Genomic DNA, 27,228 nt, shown 5'->3' on the forward strand with positions numbered 1-27,228 from the left:
ATGGTGCTTCTCCCGGATGCAGTTGTCATGGAGATGGAAAAGGTCTCAGCGGCCACTAGTGGCACTGTAACCATGGAAATCCCTGTCTCAGTAGAAGCCGCAGCAGCAGCGCTCTCTGAAACCGGAGGAGAGTCGACGGAGCAGCGGCAGCCTGACGTTCAGAATCACAGCGGACCACTGTTTCACAACGGAAAGTATCGCATGTTATTAGTGATCGGAGAAATCTCAACCAGTCACCACCTTGAGTCTGCCCGAGAACAGATTAAGCAAGGTGAGTGTTAAAAGTCCCTTGAAATAAGTTGTGTTGGCAATGTAAAAGTTCATAGGGGTTTTTCAATGTACAAAATAATAATATTTTGGGTTGTTTCAGACAAGATAATTTGACGTTCATTTATTTTCCAAATTAGTGGGCCCATATGTAATGGCTGGATGGAGCTGTTTGATGATGAAGGACACTGCACCAGACTGCAACAGTTCTAAAGTGCTTACATCTGTTCCCTAGAATTCATACAGTGCAGCTCATCTTAACATCAGGGCAAAAGCACCCAAGTGAATAGGAGCAGCCCAGACAGCAAAACTAGGCACAGCACCAATGCCTCTTGTTCCGAGACTTTGATGGATGTTGTTGTCGGATAAATGTCAACAAAGATAGTAATAGCTTCACTATGGCAACAAGGTGGTGTGGGGGCATATTCACCCCAATTTATTATGATCCTGATGTTTATTTATGAATGTAGTCATTTACCTCCTACTCCAACATGCAATCAGCTGAAGGGAATAAACAAATATTAATGTAACACATTCAAATGTATATAAAGGGGACGTTGCACATTTCATAATATTAAAGGTCGGAACAATTCTTTACAAACTCACAGTTGGATCTCCCATAGTTGATGATGATGACAGCTTAGGAGGCCTCATTCATCAGCCAGATGATTATTTGATAACAACCTGCTAGCATCACAAGCTGATAGCTTCAGTGGCAGCCAAATGTATCTTTAGAATCAGAAAATAGGAAAACCACATGTCAACATCCATGAACTAGCTACAGGATGTGCTAATACACCAGATAAATGACAATAACAGGGACTGTGATTGATGAGATCTAAGTATGCACGGCCATATAACCAGGATATTGATTACATAATTATCATATTACTGTTGTGATTATGCCACCCGAACCACCTGAAAATCCATTACTAAAGCTGATTTATTGCAATTGTAATATGTGTGTTTTTAGGACTGTGTTCGTGGAACATTGACCTGAGTGTCTGCAACCTTAATAGGGAGCTGCATCTCTTTGAGACTCGACACTCGGCCCAGTTCTCCTCAGTGATCACAGGTTAGTTCAAACCCCGGAATCATGTCACAGAAAAACTGTTGAAGGACCAATTTAATCTGCGGTAATTTCCAGTGCATCTTATTTCACTCATTTGTTGGGATTTTGTGCGTTTACAAGGTCCTCGCATGGACTAGATAAGCAGTTTACTTTTGCCTCACACTTGGTGAAAAGAGTCACAAGATTGTCCCAGTGCTATAAATGTCCCAGCACTGGAACTGAATTTAACTTCATTAAATTAATTTATCATGTTTTTGCAATCACATTAGGGCAAGTAGGAGGTGATAAAATAACTATTTCAAGAAACTGTATGTCAGTAGGGTAGCTTTTTTTTAAATTACCGGACAGCAGCTTGCTAGCGTCTTATTGACGTCTTTTGTCCAGTGTGCTTCCAGCCGACACTGCTGAAGGACATACTGTCACACTGGGGATCTGACTGTCTTAGGGCGAGGCTTTCTGATTCTCACAAAGACATGTCCGGTCTCCCAGAATGCTCTGGTGCTGTCAGTTCCTGGCCCAGAGTCCCTGTAGACCGGGCAGACAAGGGCACCTGGGAGGGGTCTGCTGTTGGGCTGATATGGACTCTATCGATCCAGCTCTCATATCTCAGCTGTATGACACTCTGGATCAATGGCTCTAATGTGAGAGTAAACACAGCCTCCTGGGTGAGAAAGTGATCTGTCTCTCTGGTGAGAGACTGGAGCCCATGATCCCATGTTAATGTCTGGAAGACACACAGCCAGGTGTGTGTCTCCATTTGGCTGTTATAGGACAGATGTATGATGCTTCACACTCCAAAGCAGATATCTTCATCCACTGTAACCAACCACTGACCAGGTCTGAGGTATTTAGTTTGTTATGGTACGCCTGTTCATCTGTAAGAATAGTACGGAATGTATGTTCATTGTCAGCATCTGTTGCATTTCAGTCAGTAATGATCATCACCACTCCCAGTCCATTACGATAAAGTGTCAAACTGAATGAAGCACAATTAATCTTGATGTCTCTACAACTGATGAAGAAAGTGTTTTGTCTGTCTCTTCATAAACGTGACTAAGTTCAGTTGAGTTCTGGATTTTAATAAGTATTTATCAATCGGCAGATTGGGAGAGAAAACCAGACCTCTGACAATAAATGACAACACAACACCAGGCTAAGGTCTCAAACAAGTCTCTCTCCGCTCTGAAGGCCGGAGGACCATCTTTTATTGGGCACAAGAATGTAAACATAGATAGTGACAGTCAGGCAGTAATGACGTTACAACAGTCTCAGAGGAAGAGATTAACAGCTCCCAACACATGACCACTCAAACTACAGAGTTCATAGTTGGAGCTCTCCTTGTAGTCATGACAAGGACCATTTAGCCAGTACTTTCTCCTGATCTCAAACATCTATTAACCCTGACACATAGACACAATCTACTCTTATTAATAGCAAGCTTACATGAGAACATACTAACTAGTATCCAATGACTAGTTCTCTTGATTAGTGAATAATGTAAGCACACAGGATATCTAAATTTCTTCCACACAACCACCCACATGTTTTACACTGAACCAGTGTTGGTGTGTGGTACAGTATATACAGCTAGGAAAGAGGCAGCAATCCAAGCACGAGAGGAAAATGTTGGATAACACCTTGCATCACCCCTGAAAACATGGTCTTCAAGAAGACCTTGGGATATGGCAGAGGGAAAGAGTTACTGGAGGCAGTTTTCCTTTATCAAGTTAGGATGATGGGTTTACAGTAGTCATAGGCTCAGTAAGACTCAAGGCTCTGATTGGAGAATCTGCCCACAGCAAGAGACATACATCTTTTTCATTTTAATCAGAGTATGAGAAGGGGATCGTTTGGAATGGGCAAAAAAAGAGGGAGGCAGATCCTTGGAAAATGTATTTAAACAGTGATATCCTCTATCTGCGTGCCAGACTCAATGTCATGTCTGACAGCTCAAAATTTGCATGCAACTGTTTGATCTCACCATCCTGCATAATTTCACATCAGGTTGCTCTCTGACAATCCCAATCAATTGGACAAGGAAGCACACACACACAACTGCAGTATAGGACATCAAGTCCTACAACCTAGTCTCCTGCCTAGACCGTGTCTATCTATCTATGTCTCTATCTGTCTATTTGTCTATCTGTCTATATATCTATCTGTCCGCCTGTCTGTCATATTCTCTCTCTCACTCTCTCTCTTCTCTCTCTCACTCTCTCTCTCTCTCTCTCTCTCTCTCTTTCTCTCTCTCTCTCTCACTCTCTCTCTTCTCTCTCTCTCTCTCTCTCTCTCTCTCTCTCTCTCTCTCTCTCTCACTCTCTCTCTCTCTCTCTCTCTCACTCTGTCTCTCTCTTTCTCGCTGTTCCTCTGTTTCACAGCTATTTTCCCTCCTCATGAATAAAACATCAGTCCTCTAATTATTCCTTCCATGCAGTTAACAATTATATTCAACACCATCTTCCCACCTCTATTTTCCCACTTCCCACCTCCATCCCTTTCTTTCCCTCAACTCTCAACTTCACCCCCCCCTCGTCTTTCATAACTCCCTCCTTTCTCTCTCCCTTTTCCACCGCACTCCTCCCCTTCTCCTACCCCTGAAGTGAGTTCAGGGTGAATAAAGCTTCATCAAAGCACAGCAAGCGCTTTCTACGTGCTGCTAAAGGCTGCTGAAATCTGTATCAGTCACACAGAGCTGGCTGTCTGGAGCGTTCCACTGTCTCAGCCCAGCCTTGGCTCCAGCTTCATATTTCTGCACTGTGCCTGGAAGGGTGTGACACCCTTCATGACAACCCCTGAATAAGGCATCACTTCAGTTTCTGCAGTTACTGCTTAATCTTTCTGTTGTTCACAACTGTAATGCTGACACATGCACCACAATCAAGAGATCTGCAGTAGAGAAATAGATCAATCTGAGGCCTAAGCTCATGCAAGAGGTTCAATTAAATATGAAGGAAATTATTTTTTAATGCAAATGTATTGCCCTACTGTATTTCCTGTGAGAAAATGCTCTTTTTGTGACATCAATCTTTGGTGCGTTCCTTCGGCATGCTACCCAGGCAGGCAGGACACCACTGATGTGGACTGAAGTGTGTTTGCCCTGGTAGATTACATAAAACACTGCCTTCTTCAGGCTTATATCCAGAACATTTCAATAACATAACTCCTGCTGCATCACTGGGGAACAACAGCAAGTCTACTCAGGTTTATGTTCCAATCTCATTTGCCTTAGATTGTCAGTGGGGGCAGCACAGGGATGTACATGTCTGCCTGTCAGCTTATAGCTTTCACAAATATTATCATTCCCCTTGCGTGCAATGGTTTATAATGCAGTCATTGCTGTCTTTTTGCTGCGAAAAGTTTCTTTATTTTCCTTTTTTGCTATTAAGCATTTGTTTATTTTGACTGCTGATGTAATCACTCTCCATCAAGATGCTCATAGCCTCAAAGGAGGCTTCAGTCCTGAGTTAACTTGTGAGGTATGTGGAATGAGCCTGGAGGATGAAGAGTCTGAAAGCTACATCCCTGGAGACTGAGAACTTTCATGAAAGAAGGAGGCATTGCTAAGTGTCCATAAGGGAAGTGGGCAGAAGCTATCTTGTGGGTGAAAGAGAAGAATGGGTGAATGTAGGAAAAGACGGGAATAATTATTAAATAGACCTGTGCCAATGCATTCTAAATCACTTAGCAACCACACCAAGCCTCTATTGGCGACCTACAGATCTTCTAATAGTGAGTGGATCTGAAAGGCCAGCAGGTTCAAACGGCCTGCACAGCTGGCCTGCAGTCAGTTCTTCAAACAGGCCTACATCAAGACACAACAGAGCAAACGGCAAAAGCCAAACTGGTTTAGATAAGATAATCATTCTAGCTGCCTAAACAGAAAGTGGCTGTAAAACAACTGAAAAAAACAACATTCATTTCTGTAAAAGAAAAAACAGAGAAAATGGAAGAGAAAAATATTATGTCCATCGTCAGTTAACTGTCTTTTGGATCAATTGGAACGGCAGAAAGAGATTATAAAAGATGGGTGGGGAAAAATCAATTAGTCACATGACTTGCTTTGTGACTGACGTTTCCCTAAGGCCATGTTACTACGGTGACTACCTCGGAAGAGTCGGTCTCACCAGTGGCTTGAGCGAATGTGAGCAACCTGAAAGATGAATCGATATCTTTACAGTGGTTTTAGAGGAGAAGATCAAGATAGAGATGTTATAGAAAGGATGGATTGCAAACTTGATCTGCTATTTGGATCTAGTTCATTTTATAAACTGCAGCATTGTGGGGGACGCTAATAAATGGGTGGTTGTTTCATCTAGAAATACATTTCTAACCTCCGTAGTGATTTACTGTGCCTGAAAGGTATTCTGTTTTATGATGTATTGGTTTTTGTATTGTGTGCAAGCTTGACTGAGTCTCCATCAGGCATACAGCAAGCACCTCATTTCACAGCCCAGCCGTCAGACAGCCTGGTGGGAAGGGGAGAATTAGGGTGATGGGTATTCTCTTTGGCATAGAAAGGTCACAGCAGATACATTGATCACACACAGTAAAAATAACCCTTGGGAGGTGATGCTGCCCTCAGATCAAAACTGTCCTCTGGCCGTGACCGTTTTTACCCTCCGATTACGTAAAAGATACAATCTTCAGATCAACGTTAAAGGATTATGAGGTTAATTTCTCACTTTAGATTGCTCTATATTTAGCTTTATAGCAGTATGTTGTACTGTAAATATCATGTAGTTCAGTCGCATAACTTACGACTCCCCCTCTTAGCATATGATTCCTTCAGTGAGCATCATCCTGTTAATAAACACATTTGGCCTGGGCAGATTGGCAGACTGTGTTTCTAGCAGGAGCCTGCAGGGAGAGTGAGAGAACAGCAGAGAGGGAGAGAGAGAGAAAGAGAGACGTAAGAGATGAGTGGCTTGTCTAGGGAGAGTCTAGAAACTGCCAGGTTCCAATAAATAGATATCAATTGGCATTCAGAGCTCACAGTTTACCTTTCAGTGACTCTGTGCCTCTTATGTGTTTACATGGCTGGGAATGTTTGGATAGTCTGGATCCGTGTACATTTTGTAGGCAATTCAGCTAGTTCATTATCAGATATTGAAGAAATTAAAATCATTTTCATTCAGTCCAGCCCCTGGGGCAGTGTGTCTGCTTTCCAAGAACATGTCTGCTCTGTGCCTGCAAGGTGTTTGCAGGAGTGGTGGGTATAAGCCGCCATGCTCCCCCTCCCTCGTCTCTGCCTGGAATACTGATGCTCAGCCACTAAAGGAGTGCACAGTCATCATGGCGGACATGTGTCTCAGAAACAGAAAGGCTTCAGTCTGCAATCTGAATCTCTAGATGAGAACAATGTACTGTCACTGTTGAACAATTACTGTATATCTTTGACAGACATCCACAGTGGTTTGCAGGGAGCTCTCATGGGGAGACAATGTTTTACTTGGTTGAAATCTGACCACATAATTTATTTATGAGTTTTTAGAATGATCTGTAATGTTTTATGGGGCTGTTTCAGTTGTTCTGGTGTTACATAATGTGGAGAGTCTTCATGAAGATTGTGTGTGGGATGGAAATAGCCGGCTAACCCCAGAGGTTTAGGATGGATTTAAATCCAGGTCATAATAACTCTCTCAGAACATAGTGTCCATACCTTTACAATATAGAGCTATCAGACTGTGGAGGGACAGGTAGTTATCTAGTAGACTATGGAGGGATAGGTAGTTAGCTAGTAGACTATGGAGGGATAGGTAGTTAGCTAGTGGACTTGGACTTACGCCCTGAAAGTGAGCCAATATCCTCCTTTCTAGAAGATCGGATTGTTCTTTTCCTCTGCCTCTCTGTATTTAGTGTAACCACAAACTCACTCACTCACTCATACACACTCACATGCGCACACACAAACACAGGTCAGGGTAACTCTGACAGTTTAGTCAATGATGTCTCAGCAGGGATAAGTGTAGAGAGCTGCTGCAGTGTGACACACTGACAACCACTGTGGAGTAACAGACCTGAGACAACTGTCGAACCACTGACTAATTACGCTTGAGTTCATAAGGTCATTTAAAACCTACCTTTTTTCAGATCCTATACCAACTGCTGCACAGTGACAGAGACAACATCATCACATCATTATGAAATGTACACTTTTGACATCCACAGATACTCAATCAAACTGTCCATCTGTCTGTCCATTAGTGGACTGTCAGTGTCTCAGTGGGCGTATCGTTCTACAGAGCTGGTTAATGGGGGTTTCATTTCCACAGACTGACTGATGGAGCTCAGGGACAATCCGCAACATGAAAGATCACTTTCAGACCCAGGGGAGAGGAGGGGGAGAGGAGGGGGAGAGGAGGGTCATGAAATGATCTCCGTGCACACAGCTGTCGCCCACACCGTTCAATTAATTAAAACTCAACAGTGCTGTGCCACAGACTAATGGCATCTACACAAAGGACAACTTGGAACCCCACATCATCTCAGCAGCTCTGGGGGATTGAAGGTAATGGTGGGCACTGATACTCACAGGACATACACTTCTCTACTGTGGCATCTATACTTCCATCCATCTAACATCTGTCCATCCTTCAGTCCATCCATCCATCCATTGTCCAGGAAATAAGCGAGTAACCACCTTGTAGAGGGCACTCCCACATGACGTATGCTCCCAACACCACGAATATACTGTAGGCACACACATACAAACCACGAGACATACATGCTGACTTGGTGTCCATGAGGCATGACAGACATTAAAACAGGGTGAATGTGACAGGCTGGGGAGATGAGTGATGGATGCCGCAGAGCAGAGGCTTTCAGGGTAGCTGGAAGCCCAGAAAAAAGGCATGGCACGTGCACACACATATGAACTTGCCCACGCCCACGTGCATGGGAACTCATACACTTGTTACAACTGTAGTCGCCACACGTACTCGGGAACACTAGCGGGAGGAAAAAATGCGACCGCAGACAATATTTACCAAGTGATGGAATGAGATGCTTCATGAGTGTACAGTAACACAGTAGTGTAGTGTCAGCAAAGCATGTTTTCTGGTAGAATAAATGCATTATTTAGAAAAGCTCCTCCCCTCCTCTGTTGGTTCTCTACTGACCAGACAGACTGCCTGTACAATTGTTATGCATGTCAATTCCCACAGTTTGGTCTACAGTGTGCATCTCTGCATATAGTTCAATTGTGATCAAGTCTAAAGCTATTCTTTTTTTAACCAAAGACATGTTTTGCAGTAGTATGTGTGGACATCACATCAGTGAAAACATTGTTAGGGTCATTAAAAGGATTACATACAGCACACTGTTTCTGAGTCCTCAGCATATCCCCCATCACAAAGGATTAAAACTACAAACACATGCCACGCCTCTAGCTGTGACTCCCCAGCTCTAGTGGCAGCACCATGGCAGGTAGGGTTTTTTAAGACTGTGCCGTGCATTCTAACTGCTGATTAATAATTCAGAGCAGGTTATTGATCTGGACCTCAGGTTCTCTGCAGTGAGCACATGAGGGTCGTCTGTCTGCAGGGAAGGTCTGCAGGCTGGCTGCTGGGGTCCGTTTGATCTATGGGTTGGGCCAGGCCACACACACACATATACACACACGGAGATACACACACACATGTGCAAACACACACAGATACACATGCACACATATACTGACACCCACAGAGATACACAAACATGTACACAAACACACATACTCACACAAAGTTACACACATGCACACAAACACATGCACATGACACCTGCACATGCTCAAACACACAATCTTCTTAGATTCCATGTGGTAAGACTATCCAGAGAGACAATAATATGTAGTGTTCACACACATTTCACAGTGCAAAAGGATTAGAGAATCATCATTTTGAAGCCTAATCATCTCACTGTAACCTAGCAGTTTCACCAACATGGCAAAGAAAGAGTGTTTCATGCTTCAGCCTCTATAAAAACACATTACCAACACTGGCCGGTCATGTGACCTTGACCAGCTGCAGGCTATGCGGATGGAGAGATGCCGAAGAGGAGGAGAGAGGAGGAGAAAGGAGGGGAGGGCTAGAATAGCAGAGATAACTCAGGGAGTGAAGTAACAGCTTGTCTGGAGGAAGGGTGTGGCAGGCGGGCAGTCTAATTTCTACTTCAATCCGTTGTCAGAGATTTAGAGCTGACTATAACTCCTATACTATAAGATGAGTCTGTACTGCTGTGCCAGCCAAGGATGGTGGTATTGTTAGATAATGTATTATGTAGCTTCCTTTGCGGATAGGTGATTATTTCTGAAGTTTTCAGATACAGTTTGTTGAATGATAATATCTGTTCCAACTCTTAACTGACCAATATTGATGAGTTTATAGATGTATTTCTGTATTGAATCTAAATGATATCTACAGTAAGACAGATGTGTTTTAGGTAAGTAATGACAGCTCATATGTGTCAAATGTGAACACTATTTTTATGGTGGCAAAAATCTATAACACAATAATCTAATAAAAACAGAGACGTTGTGTGGAGGATTGTATGTCTAGACAGGATTTTATTTTATTATGTGATACATGAGACAGCACTCAAAATATCAACCACCTACCTGCTTTAACAAAAGTTCTTTGTCCCATAGTATCTCTCTCTCTCTCTCTCTCTGTCTTTTCATCTCTCTCTCTCTCCTTCTCTAAATGATCTGTCTCTCTCTCAAAATGAAATGTTGGTTGTTGGGGCAACCAATCCAATATTGGTTTTGGCAGTACTTAGGACTCCCAGTCTATTTCAGTGTGTAGCTGTCCCACCCTGCAGCTGCTGGTTGAATCACAGCTGTTTGAAAAGTCCCCCCACACACACAACACACACACACATGCACACACCATCTACAGAAGGATTCACTCCAAATGTTGAGCACACAGGATATAAAACATAGAATTCATAAGATTTCTCCATCCTAATGCGATTTTGAAAGTTCTTGTGAAAGAAATCAAAGACTTCTCATGTGCTTGTGTAAGTCACAATCAGTTGCTCAGCTATTACATCATTATTTGTTCAAATTAATTAATTAATTAGGCTAAGTAAAAGTTGAGTTATTAGCTTGAGTTTTTAAAATAAATAGAACTACGTGTATTTTCCCGTTGGAACTTCAGAGGCCTACATTTAGTAATGTTGGATTTTATTCCACTAGTCTCAGATATTGAAATCTGTAGCAGAGATTTTTCTATACTATTCGTAGGCTAGACCTACAAGCTTTTGGGTCAGATCTCAATGTACAAACAGGGTTACATATTTGCATATTTTTAACCTGACGGCCAATCCTTACTGCCCCCTTTTGAAGGCCGTACACCACCAACACCGACATCGTTTTGCCCTCTCTTCCCCGTGAATATCCTTCCATCCACCGACTCGTTTCTTTTCTCAACCTCGAGCCCCTCCCACTTCAAGCGAGTCCGTCGAACATTCGTACCGAACTGCTTCTCTCGCCTGGTAGACATTCGTGCCGTGCGCCCATCTCAGAGTACTGAAGGTAGGTCTATCGAAGATTTATTTTGGCTCGATAATATGACATATTACGCATCTGATTGTTTATTCTATACCCCCTTGGAGGGATTGCTTCAAATATGTTCCGCTTGCAAAATGATAACAGACCATCCATCATGTGCACTGTAGCATATGCAAACATTAAAATGCCTTGGTTTTGTTTTTATTTAGAGCTGGTCGATGCAGTATTTGGATTTTTGATCATTAAACAGGTGCTTTCTGTGGATAGTCTACTCTATTTGTTTAGTCACAATGATCTTGCCTTTATCTGGTGCAGTTTCTAATGTGAAGAGATTACATTTCATTAGGATGCATTACAATTGTCAGGATTTAACCATTTATTAACCAACACCGGTTACTTAATGTTTTCAAGTGTCCAAAAAACGTGAACGTGTGAGTCAATTTGACACATCCACATCTGGCATACAACCAATTCTCAGTTATCGATATCCTATAGAACTCAGTAATGTAGGCTAAACGATACATTTTCGATTATATTTTATGGATCTAGCGCCGCGTCTTAATTCGGTCGAGAGGAATAAGGTGACCTAATTTTTAACTTAGAACTGAGCTCATCTTCTGACCTGTATGCAACAGCTGAGATTTAACATCCAGCGCAATTTTCTAAAGCATTGTAATCCAGGATCAGCACATTGAACAAATTATGGAATATTTTATCATGCCAGTGCTGACACATCAGCACATTCATAATTATTTAAGTTACCTTTGAGATGCCTTTGAGCAGCCTTTAAAGGCCACACTTTGCAAACTGCACCGTGCAGACAGTGAAGGGGACAGAGCAAGCAATGACCGCTGGTCTAGTCTGGCTCTGTCTCCTTGATGATAGTAACACTATCGTTTTATGAAACATGAGTTGTTACACATTGTTTATGTTCCTATCTATACTCTGACCCACAGGGCCTCCAGAGAGCAGCCTGCAAAGGAAATGACAGTCAGTCATGTTCATGAGCCTGTGGGTTTCATTTGAATCCCACATAAGAGCCCTTAAAATTATCTGTGTAATTCAGACAGTGGGTCAGTGTTCATACATAGAGCTCCAAAACAGCGATCTCTAAGCAGGGCGTGAGACTCATCCTAACTGGTTGGTTTATTACTCTTGGCAAGCTCTCAATCGTAATATTCTCCTTGAAGTCTTTAATGATCATGATGTACAGTGATGTACAGTTACATTGATGTTAAGTGCCCTCTTTGCTAAGCAAGGATCGTTGAAAATCCAGTTGATTACAGCAATAATGTGCACATTGAGGACATCTATAGACTACAAAGATATACTGGACTGGTGTCTATATGGAGCATGTTCAAAGCAGAGATCAACCTTAGAGTGAGAGAGTATAAGACTCTTCTGTTTACTGATATGAATAGTATTGACCCTTTTTTAATAAGCAGAAAAAAAAACAAGAAATCCTTGGATGTGAACGCTCTTGCTCTCGTGCCCTTTGCTGTTTCCCTAGACAGTATCTTGTGAGTCTCCATCACCTCAGTTCATGATTGTCTGCAGGGCGTGTGAGACCTTATGCTGAGCTCAGTTATATTGGATGGGGTGGAGCAGGGGCTTCAGGGATCCTCAGCAGCAAAGGGTGTTGCACCCCGTGGCAGAGATGTGTGTTAGCACGCCTGGCTTCCCCTTGAGCTCCAACTGTCTGCTCTTCGGTTAGAATCACTCAACCAACAGAAATAGGTAAACTACAGCTCCCAGGCTAGTGTGATAAGGGTACTAGCCCAGGTCTGTGTGTGTTTAAACACATCACCAGCGTAAACTGATTTTTATGGAGAAGTATTATTCCGGTCTTCTCATCAAGCTGGTATTTGACGGCCTTGTTTTATCTACTGTATACAGTGTAGGGTATTCTTGCATTGGACTCTTAACCTTGCCTTAACCTTGTGACATCACAGTGTTGTACATGCCACATCGAGGGCTACTGAGTCTGCTGTATTTTCTTAATCCCTGAGGGAAGCTGCCACCCCAAATCTTTCACAGGTATCAGCCCATTTAAACCATGCCATGGTAGTCGACAAATACGTTGTGATGTATATCCCTGTCTTCATAGAACACTGGTGATTGTGTTATTAATCCCCTACAGTCCATACTCAGTTGGAAGGTGTGATTGTTGCCCACCATGAACCGTGACCATGTTCATGGTTGTTGTCATTTATGTAGTTATGTTAGTATAGTAGCAAATAGTTTTTCCAAGCCCGTCTCCTCCCTTTGCCATCCCCCACCCATGTATTTATGATAATGTTACAAAGGAATCACAGGAAAACCTCATGGGCATGATAGACTACACTCCAGTTTGTGATCCTTATTATTGGGATGCATGACAGCAGTGAAAGTTCAGCTTGGGGGTAAAGACCATTGGTTTGCATGACATGTTATGGTACCATTTTATAGGACAGTAATTCATTAACACTCTAGCAGAATTTCTGGTGCAGGTGCTCTATTCGTTGATGGTATGGTGTCTTAGCTAAGGTCCAGCCTCCTCTTGGCAGCGTCCCGTTGTTGTGACAGGCTGATTGACGAGGATGCTGGTCACACTGATTAAGCAGAGAAGAGCCTTGATTTAACTTGTACTCCACGTTAAGCCGGCAGTCTCCTCGATGAGAGAACTCCATCCTGGGATATGCCAGGAACACTAAAATCATGAGCTTACTATGCCAGAACCACTTAAGAAAGATGATGACTGTTTGATAATCCACCATTTCATTTTTTTAATATTTCATTGTTAGTTATATAAACATTATATAAAAGGACTGTTGACCACACGCAGTGTTAACCCTGCCTGCTCTGTAGAGGAGAGTGTGGTTTGGCAGGGTTAGATTAGAAGGAGCACCATGCCCTGTGGAGTCAGTGACAAATATGGGACATAGTCTAGTTTTTCTGCACGCACACGCACGCACACACACACACACACACGGGCACACACACACACACGCACACACACACAGAGACCATCTCCCCAGGCCAGTGACATCTCTCGTTGCCTCAGGTGCCAGTGATAAATGGCCAGAAAAGCCCTCTCATCCTGCCAGGTGTCCAAGCAGGAAGTCTCCATAACTGCCCATTACCCCGGGGCTTCCTGTACCTTGAACGTGTCGAGCATGACAGATCCATGCACTCTCTTCTCCCTTCCCACAACGCTTTGCAGAGTGCTGCAGTTGACTCCTCCTTCTGCCTTCTTCACTCCATCTCACTTTGTCATCTCTCTTATACATGTTCAAGTGTATTCCATTATTCCACTTGTGCTATTAGCCTAAATGATGCAGTTGTCTTGGCAACACAATGTTCCCCGTTTTCTTCTCTTTACTAGATGCTTAGTCACAAAATGGCTTCTGCCTGACCTGTGATTCATCTGATTTGTTAGAGAATTGACTTGATCAGTCTTGATTAAAATGTTACATTCAACACTGATTCTATATAATTCACAGACAAAATAGGCTATTATCTTCCAGTAGTCAAACAAGCTATACACCAGGGAGGATGAACATGTTCACTACTTTGTTTCCTGACTCAGGCTACTATATATTACCTGCAATGAAACATCAAGTTGATAATAAACAGCTGACAGCAGCAGCAAAGCAGCCCTGGACACCACACAGGACCATAACCTCCAGCTCTTCCTTTAGTGTTTGAACATAAACATCCAACATCTATGTGTCCCTCCAGTGATCTTTACTGAGGAGAGATTACTCTCATAGCATCCTCAATGGTATTTGTGGTCTTTCTAACTCCTTTATTAAGTGTATCCCGGCTCCATATGTTCTCTCTCTCTCTCTCTCTCTCTCTCTCTCTCTCTCTCTCTCTCTCTCTCTCTCTCTCGCTCACATTTTCTACTCCCCCCCAGTACTGAATCAGAATCCTCTCAGCTCAGCCCCTCACCTGCTGACTTCCACCAGATTTCTGTCACCTCCTGTGCCTGAAGTCACCCTCTGTCCTCCATCCCATCCCTGTTTCTATATCAATGTCCGGGGATATTTTTTGCTGCGGTTTGCAGTGTTACCTGCAGTATATGAACCTGATACAGTGAGATTTGATGTTCTGTTGGTACAGGTCATGGATATTTTGCTTGGCTGTTGATTGTTGCTCCAGATGTCTCTTTCACTTAAACTGTGTCAGGAGGTTGAGTGATATAAGTGCTTTTAAAGTGGCCAGCAATCTTTCAACAAACATTGTGAAAGTGTGGAGGTGAGACACTGGATGTCTGTTGTGGACAGGTAGAGCATGGTTGACAGTAGTGTGTGGAAGAGTACTGACAAGAGGAGAGGAAAGGAAGTTTAAGGGAGGTATTCAACTTGAAAGTTCATCACATTCTTTAGACTCATGTAAAAGGAAATAAAGAATAGAGTGTGTAAAGTGAAGGTGTTTTCAGATAGCTAGTGCTTGTTACATTTGAATTTTATAAGATAGTGTTGCAAAAAGAATGTATTCTAGAAGCAGCAGCTGTCCATGGTGCTGACAGTAAAACAAGGACGTGCGTTGCAACAAGCTTTTACTATGACATCACAGCAAAATTCTCATGATTCTCATGATTGTCTCTGGACAAAACTGTAGTCATTGCAGTGGTGTTAGATGTTATACTTGTGGGCTTTAGTTTCATGACTAGTCTCTCTCTTGCTCTCTGTGACACACACAGTGTATACACTAGTGGGGAATTAGCTGCTCTATGAGGAAGAAGCTTAGGCCTGTGGTGTAGACCCACTATGAGTGTGGTAGTCTGCCATCTTGGAACCAGCGGCCATGTCCAGAGTTGAACGACACAGTAGGTGAACAACAAGAAAGAAAGAAGCACGAGGGTCAGCAGTCTAGACGCAGGAGGGTTTGGTGAAGCAAAAGTCACCCCAGTGTTCCCAGTCAGAGAGAGACACACAGGTCCACACTAGCATGCCTCATAATCACACAGCAGTGATGCTGTGTGTGCTGGCAGCTGGCTCGCAGTAAAATGACCCCAAGGAGATGGTACTGATTGACAGCGCCTCAAATTGCATCAACTGTTTTCTTTTTTATATTGATGCATTTTGCTTTCCCTTTACAGAAAGAGTACAAGTACACAACTTGTAAGATGCAACTCTTGCCTGATTAGATTTGGCTATGAAGAGGTACACTAAACAGATGGTTGTGTGGGTACACAGGAGGATAAACTAGAGATTCTCTTTTGATGTGATAATGACATGTAAAAAGGAATTATAGAAGTGGAAACAAATGATTGGTCTCTTGGGCGAAATGTTTTAATCTCTGTATAGATCAATGTATAGATGTAGTCTTTTTTGTGTACTACAGTTCCTACTTTAGAGGACAAAGAATAAATACATTTGAAAGTATCAACTTAACATTCTGTCCAGTGGCTTGCACTTAAACTGCCATCCAATGGAATTCAGATCAGGTTCAGAGTCCTTGGTCATCTCTTGCTCTTTGTCTTCATAGGCAGTGTCAGCAGCAGGAAACACAGCAGAGATGGTGATGTTGTCTTCTCTAGGATTCTCTGTAGCGAACCGTACTGGATGAAGGTCACAGTGAAAGGCATGCCTGGAGAATGTCATTGTTGTAGTTCAAATGCAGAAGGATACTCTCAGCTGCCCAGGACACTACTCCAGCTGATGAATCACCTGACATGAAGAACCAAGGACAAACTCATCACACTAAGTGTAGAGAAATACCTCAAAACATGAATTAATTTGTTTACCCTGGCCAGCTTACTTACCTTGCTCTATCTTATCTCGAAAGCCAGAGTGAAATCAGCTGGAAACTCCCTGTTTGTCTCAAGGAAGGCTGTTGTAAGCCCTCATTAAAAGGCAGTGATGAATCTTTGGTGTGATTTTGGAACTGGTGCCTCTCGTTGTTGATTCAGACAAACTGCCTCTGTACTATGTATAGCACTGAACGTGTCGCTGTGACAATTAGCCTTCAGTGATCATCAGAGGGGACCTCTGGTCTCATTGACATTCTCGATACAGTAACATTGCTCAATGCTTCATTTAAGATGTCAGGCTTGATACTGTTTCTCTGCCTACTCAGTGTTTAAGTGTATTCATCCAAAACATGAATTGGCCTTTGCTCTAATGCAGTTATCGCAACATTCAGCCACTTCCTTGGGGGTAAAATAATACATTTGACTCTATTTAGTTGCTCAGCAGCTGAGCAAATTCAAACTGTTAACTTATTCCAGGCCATAAGGTGAAAATTAAACAACGAATACATCTCAAAACTTGGCCAGGGTTTGTTTACTTTACAAAGCGCATGGTCGTGATCGAATTTCAGCCATTTGTATGCGAATGATCTTAGAATTTGAAGTCCTTGGCCGGCCAATTCATTTTGAAAGGGCAACTCTGGTCTTAGTTAAAGTATTTACAATGCCTCTGGTGCCCTTCCATTGAATCCCTGAACACCAGGACATGTCCTCCTCTTCTTCTGCTCTGTTGGGCATGCATTCCCTCGCCTTTCCTCTAATGCAGAAAGAAGAAGGGAAACAACTAATCTTGTGATAACCCCTTTCGGGTCCTTGGTTTTGGATATGAGCCCATAAGCCATTTCATGCTAAATATAGTTTCCCTGATGAAGCATCTGTATGCTGGCTATGTGATGCTGTTGCTGCTCACCTCCCCCTTCCTGTGTTGAGCTATATGCATTCTCTCATGCAGCACAGGCGCTCTCCCTCTTTCCTCTCCCTCTGTCCCTTTCCCCTCCCTCACTCAGAAATGCTGCAATGCGTCTGCCGTACCCAAGACTGGGTCAGTGTAACTCAGCTAGCGGCAGCTAACGCCAGATAAGCATCCCCATAGCAACAGCCAATGGGGTTTGTGATTCAGGCTATGCTATTAATGTTGTGATGGTGTAGTTTAAAAGAGACAGCGACCCTGGGATTAAGCTCATGGAGATGCTTCGGTGAAAGCCAGGCTGAAGCTAAGATGGCAGAGTTAGAGAGCAGCAGAGAGCCTCTGTGTAGACAGCCCATACGCGATATACAGTCAATCTCATTGTAACTGACACATGCTGGAGGACAGAACATTGTATTATCAGTAATTGTTCTCGGATATGTTTACATACAGCTCCGGCATTTTGTTCTTTTGCTAATTGGCATGTCTAATTCAACCAATCACAGTGCATTAACCAAAGACAACAGTTCTACTGTGGATCTCCTGCATCAGACGTTTTAGGGCCTCTCCAATTTGATGCTATATTAAATGCCTAATATGCAGCAACATACTGTATGTCAGGCTGCTCATGAGCATAAACATGAATGTGTTCAAATAATAATTTGAGCCTTTTCCTTTATTCTTAAATCATGCTGTTTATTGCTTTTGTATTTTTTTTAACATAGCAATTCTATCAGAGAGATGACTAAACATTGAATAATATCTGTCATCCTTATTAATGTGCTGTGTGGTCTGTTTTTTCTCTCTCCAGGCCAGAGAATCCTTCGTTATAAGAGTGATGTCCTTGAGACAGTGGTGTTAGTGAACCCATCAGAAGAGACCACAACATCAGAGGTAAGCATGAGTCACACCAGACAACAGAGAGCCCTCACCTGAACTCTCTCCATGCACTTATAAAAATGTCATGATAAGCTGGTCATTGGTTGAACAGCATTTAAAGAAGGGTTCCATTTAGCTTTCCGTAAGCACAGAATATATTCTGTGTCACAAAGTATTTTTACCAAGACTATTGAGCTGCATGTTTATAATCTGCTCGATTTCATCCGTTGTTGTGTCTGTGTGTTTCCTCTGTAGATCGGCTGTCTGATCACAGACTGTGCTGGACACAAACTCCTGGTGCTGAGTGGACAGAACTCAGAGCAGGGAGGAGACATCCTACTACAAGGTGGAACCTTCACCTGGAAACACTTCTCTGACATATTGTCTGATCGTCGAGTAAGCAAAACCACCAGGCTAACCCTTACTGTAATCTGAATTTCTGTAATATAGGATGGGCTAAGGAAATTATGGTTGGAGGTTATTCAAGACGTCATTAATCACCCAGTTTAACTTGAGCCCTCTGGTACATGTATGCTTCCTTCTCCAGGTGACTGAAGTCCTGTCTGGTGTATTGACAGACCAGCGGCCCAAGCTAACTGTTTCCTGCCTGGGTGACGGAGGCTGGAGCTCCCTGGGGCACAGCCAGGAGCAGCAGCACCTCCAGAACCTTCTGGACTACCGCCTGAACCCTGACCCCGTGCTCCCAGACATGGAGGGAGTCACAGAGTTCACCGAGTACGTCTCTGAGACGGTGGATGTCCCATCGCCCTTTGACCTTCTGGAGCCGCCCACCTCCGGGGGCTTCCTGAAGCTGTCCAAGCCCTGCTGCTACATCTTCCCCGGGGGCAGGGGTGACTCTGCTCTGTTTGCCGTCAACGGCTTCAACATCCTGGTGGATGGGGGGTCTGAACGTAGGTCCTGTTTCTGGAAGCTGGTCCGACACCTGGACAGGATTGACTCGGTCTTGCTAACCCACATCGGGGCGGACAACCTCCCTGGCATCAACGGGCTGTTCCAGAGGAAGATAGCCGAGCAGGAGGAGGAACAGAGTCAAGGCTCTGGGTCAAACACCTACGGGGACTGGATGAAGAACCTGATCTCCCCCGAGCTCGGCGTGGTGTTCTTCAACGTTCCGGAGAAGTTACGGATGCCCGAGTCCACTCTGAAAGTGAAGCGCAGCATCGAGGAGGCATCCCTCACGCTGCAGTACCTAAACAAGCTTGGTATCAAGCCAGAGCCTCTCTTCAGGGTGGTCAGCAACACCATCGAACCCATCACACTGTTCCACAAGCTGGGCGTTGGGAAGTTAGACATGTATGTTCTGAACCCAGTGAAGGAGAGCAAAGAGATGCAGTTTCTTATGCAGAAGTGGGCTGGCAACAGCAAGGCCAAGACTGGCATTATGATGTCTAATGGAAGAGAAGGGGAGATTTCTGTACCTTATTTGACGTCGGTCACAGCCCTTATAGTGTGGATTCCTCACAGCCCCACTGAGAAGATAGTCAGGGTTCTGTTTCCGGGAAACGCACCACAGAACAAAATCTTGGAAGGGCTGGAGAAGCTGAAGCACCTGGACTTCCTGCGCTACCCCGTGGCCACTCAGAAGGACATCTCCTCTGGGGCTCCTCCCCCCATCATCAAGCAAACTAAACTGAAATCCAGAACCGACAGCAAGGAGAGTCTCAAATCCCCCAAATCCCTCTCCAAAGTCAGCAAGAAGGACGAGAACGAGACCAAGAGTGATTCTGCTAAGGAGAACAAAGTTGAAAAGAAGGAGGAAAAGAAGATGAAGAGTGACAGTGTAAAAGCCACGAAACAGCAGAAGAACAGCGAGGTGGCACCCGAGGCAGCAGAACAGCAGAAGAACAGTGAGGTGGTCCCCGAGGCAGCAAAACAGGAGAAGAAAAAACTGGCCAAGGAAAAAACTGTCAAGAAGCAAATTAAGGAAAAACCCTCCAAAATGGATGAGAAGAAAGACAAAGAGAAGAAGGAGGTGAAGAAAGAAAAGCGAGAAGTAAAGAAAGACAGCAATGTTAAGAAAGAAGAGAAAAAGGAGACAAAAGTAAAAGAGGAAAAGAAGCCAGAGCTGAGGAAAATCACCAAGCCTGACCTCAAGCCCCTGACCCCTGAGGTTCGAAAGACCTTGCACAAGGCCAAGACACAGTCCAAGCCCAAGACCGATAAGAACAAGACTGGAAAAGAACAGGCAACTGAGAAAAAGCCTGTCCCAAAGAAAGAGCCTGTAAAGGCAGCCACAGCGTCGGCAGACAGGTCCGTGGTCTCCTCTCCAGAGGATCTCACCAAGGACTTTGAAGCCCTGAAACAGGATGAGCTCCCCAAGCAAGGGAGCGGGCCCCTGCAGAATGACAAGTCTGTGCGGCCTGGATCCACAGACACCAAGCCTGATGTGGGGAAAGCAACCACAGATACGGAGGCCAGGTCCTCTCTGTCTAAAACCCCTGACAAACTGGGTGAGAAAGCAGAGATGAAGAAAGATGACCTTCAAGGAAAGGCTGAACCGGAGAAGAAGTACGACGAATACTCCACCAAGATGGGCTTGGGGCTGAGGTCGAAGAAAAGTGACAGCTCCGAAGAGGATGGGGACGTGATCGAAAAGGCCGATTTGGAGGGAGCCGAGGATGACGACGAGCTGAAATACAAAATGGAGGACGCCAAAAAAGAGAAATCTGGGAAGGAGTGGGACTCCAAGCCAACGGATCAGAAACCCGTCTCCACCCGAACCCCTGCAGGGCAAGCCGGGGCCTCTGCTTCAGAGCACATCTCCTTCATCCAGGACGAGACCATCCCTGGCTACTCTGAGACGGAGCAGACCATCTCTGACGAGGACATCCACGAGGAGACCGAGGACAGGATACCCCCCCTGCGCTACGACGTGGGCACCTACGACATCTCGGTCCCGGACGTCCCGGGCTCCTTTGACTCCATGCACGGCGTGAGGGAGATGAGGGCCTCCGCCATGTCGGACGCAGCAGACGTCAAAGCCAGAGGCTTCATGGGAAGCCACGACGGCGTTCTGGCAGCCTACCCCAACGTCATCGCTGCTCCCCTGGCGGAGGAGGAGCACATCTCCTCGGCCACCTCCATCACCGAGTACGACAAGCTGTCGTCGTTTGCCACCTCTGTCGCCGAGGACCAGTCCATCGCATCCGTGACCGCCCCTCAGACGGAGGAGACGGGGCGGAGCTCTCTTTTCCTGGACACGGTCAACAGCGTTCCCTCCCGCACGGAGGCCACCCACGGGAAAGACTACCTGCACTCCGCTGGCACCATCTCCCCCACATCCTCTCTGGAGGAGGACAAGTGCTTCAAGTCTCCTCCTTCAGAGGAATGCCAGCCCATCGCTCATGATACGGAGGCCGCCTCGAAGATCAAACCGCTCCACGAGGAGGAGGAAGAAGAGGAAGAGGAAGATGAGGACCAGACTCCCAATGTGGACATTCCCCTGGGTAAACTCCAGGAGGGCTATGAGCATGCAGCCTCCTTGTTGCTCAAGGAGAAGGAGAAGTCCCCCTCCGCCTCATTCTCTCCTTCTCCCTTCTCAGCGTCTGCCACCCAGTTGCCTCTCTTCCAGGCAGACAAAGGAAAACAAGCTCTCTCCTCCAAAGACGAGTCAGTGAGCGGAGCTGGAATGAAGCCTCTCTTCCCTCCTCCCAGTGGGTTTGAGTCCAGCTCCATCCAGGACAGCGATGACCGATGCCTGAGCCCTGATGACAGCACCATGAAGTTGGCCTCACCCACTCAGTCCTTCCCCACCAGCAGTGGCTACTCCCCCACAGAGGAGAAGGTTCCTGACAGGTTCAAAACAGGAGAGAAGGAAGACAAAAAGGACCCATCTAAAATGGAGACGCAGAAATCCCCTCCTTTCTCGGACAAAGGCACCTTCAAAACGGGGCTTTCTGGTGACAGGTCAACATTTGAAGAATCTGACGAAGAAGATGATGATTATTACATGAAGAAGGACCTCCAACCCTCTGAGAAAGCTAGGCTGATGGACCAGAAAGAGGGTCTTTTCCTGGATGAAGAGTATTCCTGTGAAGCAAAGTCTCCCAAAGAGGAGAAGATGTTTGAGAAAGAATTGCAAAGCACACAGGCCAAGACCACAGACAAGACTCAGTCCTCTGGTAAGACTGACCAAAAACCCCAACCTAGGGTCATGTACTCAGATGAGGATGACGAGGAGGAAGATGAAGACGACGTGCGCCCAAGTGGTGTTGTATCTACACCCTTGTCTGTAGCGCAAAGTGACATGGTCTCTAAAGATTATAAACAGGATACCGCTGCGGGGAAAGCCGACCAAGTAGGATTCAAGGAACCAGAAAAAAATGTTCATTTCAGTCTCTATGGCTGCCCAGAGAGCGAGGGTAAAGGCTCCGCTGACAGAGAGAGAGACATGAGACAGGACACGCCTTACGTTCATGGGAAAACGTTTTCTTACAGTGACATTTATGACAACAGAGCCAGCTCTGTGGACCATGGGTCTTCCCATGGCTCTGCTTATGAGCAAGACAAGATGGGCAAGGATGAGAAGGAGAGCAAGCCGTACGAGTACAGCAGAGAGAGTAGGTTCCCTTCTATGGCTGACAGGCCGGAGGCCTCGTCCACATGTTTGTCCGCGGAAAAAGATTCCTTCTCTCTGAAGGGCCATTCTGAGGAGACCGACGGCTACAAATACACCTCTGGATTCTCCTCAGTGACATCTTCCGCTGCAGCCAAACCCTCCTTGACGAGCTATGACAACAAAGGAGCAGGTCTGGAGGTGGATATGCGCAAGCTAACCGCCAGGGATGAAGAAGACTATGATGACGTGGATGATGATGAAGACGAAGATGAAGAAGAGGAGGACGAGGACTCCGACGAAGCCGTGATGAGTGACTACGACATGGAAAAAGGCACCAAAGATAAATCAGAGAAAGAGGTCAAGAGTCCATTTGGTGAAATGATAGACTTCAGCGGTCCGGAGTTTATTATCTCAATGGCTGGCTATGGATACAACAGTCTGGCTAAACCTCCTGCAACAGGATTCTCTGCTTCTTACCAAAGCAGCTCTAGCTTATTCTCAAAAACTGAGGACAGTTTCCAGAAGGGCAAAGATGACTGCTCATCTCTCGGTGGAGTATCTTCTAAGGCAGGTGCCACAGGAACCTCTGGCTTCTCATCTGGATTTGATTACTCATATTCAGACAAAGACTCCTTCATGTCCAAAGAAAGGAAAGATGACTTCCCCCTCAAGTCAACAGAGGACAAGTACTATCAGAGCGACAGAGATCGGGAGGTTGATTACGACAAACAGAAAACCCCGGATGTTCTGAGTAAGAAGGCAGGCGACACGGGGTTCCAGTACACCACGACCGCCACGACGGCGTACTCCTCTTCCTCCGCCTACAGCTACTCCTCCTCCACGTCTGGGTCTCTGTCCACCAGCCGGCCTTTCGGAGAGGACCTGGAGACCCCCGCCACGGCCGACCCCACTCTCTTCGAATATTCCTCCTTCAAAGATGAACACTCCCTGGTAATGGACTCTCCCATGTCCAGCTCTGGAGGCTTGGTGAAAGACGAGTACCTGGAGGTGTCAGAGAAACAGATGACAACCGCCACCGCCACCACGGCTGAGTCCACATCCAGCTTGGCCCGCTTCTCCCCCCTCAGCCCCTTCGAGGAGGGCAAGCCCTTCACTTCTCTGTCCTCCACCGCGGTGGACGAGAAGAAGGAGACTTTTTCCTCTGCAGGTGGAGCGGCGATGGACAAACAATCCGACTGCTTCTATAAGCCTGAATGGGCTGAGGGGTCCAAACTGCAGGCTGCTGCTGGACTGGGGGCCTCATCAGGGCCCTTCTCCCTGCCCTCACAGGCAGGTAAAGACAAGGAGACAATCAGCACCGGTATGTTTGGTGTCACCTCCTCACCACGCCCAGACTCTTCCGGCAAACACTACTTTGAGTCTGACAGCAGTGAGGAAGAAGAGGATGAGGAAAGCTACATGCGTGACCTAAACCTGAAGTCTCCCTCCGCTAACCTGTCTTTCTTAGACAAAGCCGGGGTCACCACCTCCTCCACCTCCAGCAAGACAGGGGGTGCTCTCCCTGACGTGCGGTCCTCATACACACACACACCCTCCTCTCTGCCACCCACCAAGCCCGATGCCTCCAATGGCCCTACGGAGGTAAGCATGAGCGCCCCCATCCCCCAAGGAGCAGCGGCCAGTGGCGGGGCCCAGGGGAAGGTGAGGAGCGCCTACGAGTGGGAGATGCAGAAGATGGTCCCCGGTGACTCCCCCCCCCACTACCGGCACGAGGATGAGTTCGAGGAGGAGTGTGAGATGGAGCCGGAGCGCCCCGCCCGCCCTCTCTCCCTCTCGTCCACCGATCATTCGCTCCGCTCGCCCTTCTACACGGAGGAGTCAAGTAGAGGAGGCACGGATGGCAACGCCAGTGACCAGGAGCACCCCGCCGACTCCTACAGGGGGGCCACCTCCTCCTACCGCTCCTCCACCTCCCCTGGCTACTCCTTCGATGAGCACCGGATGCGCCAAGGAGACCTCTCGCCCTCCTTTATCAATCCCAGCATGCATCACCTCTCCACCGACGACGAGGACGAAGGGCACGGCCGCAGGAGCGACCAGTCCCAGGAAGGAGACGAGTGTGACTTGTCGGTCAAGAGGAGGGCCCACAAGCAGCCCCACCAGCACTCCCAGGGCAGCTCCCTGCAGCGCCCAGAGGGGATGTCGCCGGGGCTGGCTGGAGAGGACACGCCCCCGACCTCCATCAGTGAGTCTATCCCCTCTCAGTCCGACTCAGACGTGCCCCCTGGCACCGAGGACTGCCCGTCCGCCGCCGAAGACTCCGACGAAGACACGGAGTACCTGCCTGTGGATAAGTCCTCCAGCCACCACTCCTCCGCTAGGCGCAGCCTGGACCCGCCTCCTGCCCCCCTCATGGACCCCCGCCCCCACCCTCCCCACCCCGACGCGTGCATGGTGGACCCGGACTCCCTGGCCAACGACCTGAACTGCGCCCCGGAGAGCCCTCTCAAGAAGGATCCCAAACCCAAAGGTCTGAGGAAGACCTCAGGGAAGACCAAGTCGGCGTCCCCGGCCAGGCGTAAGAGGTCCCCCATGCCGGTGAGCAAGACGGCGTCTCCCCGCAGCACCTCGCTCAAGAAGAAGGATGCAGAACGGAGCTCCAGAATGTCCCGTCTGTCAGACGGACAGGGCTCCAGGGAGGACGACCTGTCCCGCTCCAGCTACACCCCTGGCAAGGGACTGACCAACGGACTGAAGAGCAGTTCAGGTAAGAAGGACTCAGGACAAACATGTAGAACATAATAGAACTTAATACCATTCCAAAACGTGCACAATTCTTCCAAAAAGAGACAGATCATCTTAGAGTGGAAGTAGAGTATTGTGTATTTGATGGGGATTCCAGCCCTGTGTGAGAGTAAACGCTGTACCTCTCCTCTCAGGTTCTCAGAGGTCAGGCTCTGTGGTTCCTCCCGGGCCTCCTATTTATGTGGACCTGGCCTACATCCCAAACCACTGCAGCGCCAAAAACGTGGACCAGGAGTTCTTCAAGCGCATCCGCTCGGCCTACTACGTGGTGAGCGGGAACGACGCGGGCAGCGAGGAGCCCAGCCGGCGGGTCCTGGATGCCCTGCTGGAGGGCAAGTCCCAGTGGGGATCCAACCTGCAGGTAACCGCACCACTGCTCTGGGAAGTGCAGTACATAAGCACAGAGTCAGCACTCGGCCTCAATGTATCTGTTCTTAAGACCTTTTTCCTGTACGGGTGACAACTCCCATTCTCTCTTTCTTCTGTCTAATCATCTCCCCCCCCCCCCCTCCCCCAGGTGACGTTAATCCCCACCCATGACACGGACGTGACGCGGGAGTGGTACCAGCAGACCCACCAGAGGCAGCAGGAGCTGAACGTCATGGTCCTAGCCTCCAGCAGCACTGTGGTCATGCAGGACGAGTCTTTCCCCGCCTGCAAAATCGAGTTCTGAGCGCCTCCCTCCCTCCCTCCCTCACCACTTTCCTAGTTTGATATGGGTCTGTTTTTAAATCTGTCTTTTCTATAGTCTGATATGTTAATCTGTCTTGGCTTTAGACACCATCGCTTGCCAACCAAGTGGGCTAAAGCTGAGACCGAGTTGGCTACCAGTCTATCTTTTCTAGAGGTTTATTTACTACTCACATAACAGCAACACACTTGGCTGTTATTATCATTTGTATTCTAAAGGTGCTTTTTATGACTAGTAGGTCCTCTTCTTCATCTAGTGAACATATTGGTCTGTATTGAGGAAGGCAGGATAAGGCCTTTCTGTTTCACACTGCATCTGTCTCTGAGACCGGGATGGCAACAGTTACTTTATCTCTGTAATTGGCTCCTCGAACCTAAAACAAGCATTCCCCTCTCATTTGTAACTTTATAGCTCATGTCAGATGTAAACATTTCATGTGTTTTAGATCTCTATGGCACACAAGCTATCTGTGGTAACATTCCGGTTTTATCTTCACCTTACCCATGTGTCACCCTTTCAGCTAATGCTAGTCCTGATGTTACTTACAACGTATGTGCCTAATGATGACACAGTGACTTAGATGATGTTCCAAGTAGATTTCTCCAAGGGTCTTCTAAATGTATTTTCAATATATTTGCTGTAGTATAGGGGGTGTGGACAAGTCCTCACACACAAAGGTTGTTGAAGTGTAACCTGTGTTTGCCATGTTTATCGCAAGGTGAGAATCAATTGCAGTGCATTTCTTAATCGCTAAATATTTCCGACCACTAGTCCTACAGGTTGGTGCTCTCTGGTTGTTTCCGTTGTCGTAGGAGTCATTTTGCAGTGTAGTGTAAC

General features: G+C 46.3%; 1 protein-coding gene across 2 annotated transcripts; it reads left to right on the forward strand.

Moving 5' to 3' along the window:
• Positions 1 to 26,373, forward strand: map1aa (microtubule-associated protein 1Aa). Of its 2 annotated transcripts, XM_084682205.1 has the most exons (9): positions 1 to 271; positions 1,241 to 1,342; positions 18,288 to 18,370; positions 18,611 to 18,751; positions 18,903 to 20,189; positions 20,229 to 22,160; positions 22,191 to 25,662; positions 25,835 to 26,061; positions 26,218 to 26,373. In XM_084682205.1, exons 1-9 carry the CDS (start codon positions 1 to 3, stop codon positions 26,371 to 26,373), a joined length of 7,671 nt encoding a protein of 2,556 aa, XP_084538331.1. The 2 variants fall into 2 exon arrangements, with proteins under 2 accessions (XP_084538331.1, XP_084538332.1); XM_084682206.1 differs by having other exon boundaries at positions 22 to 271; positions 20,229 to 25,662.
• The last annotated feature ends 855 nt before the right edge of the window (positions 26,374 to 27,228 follow it).

The sequence above is a fragment of the Hypomesus nipponensis genome, chromosome 19 (genome assembly GCF_054491055.1).
Source record: "Hypomesus nipponensis isolate SF chromosome 19, ASM5449105v1, whole genome shotgun sequence".
Lineage (NCBI taxonomy): Eukaryota > Metazoa > Chordata > Actinopteri > Osmeriformes > Osmeridae > Hypomesus > Hypomesus nipponensis.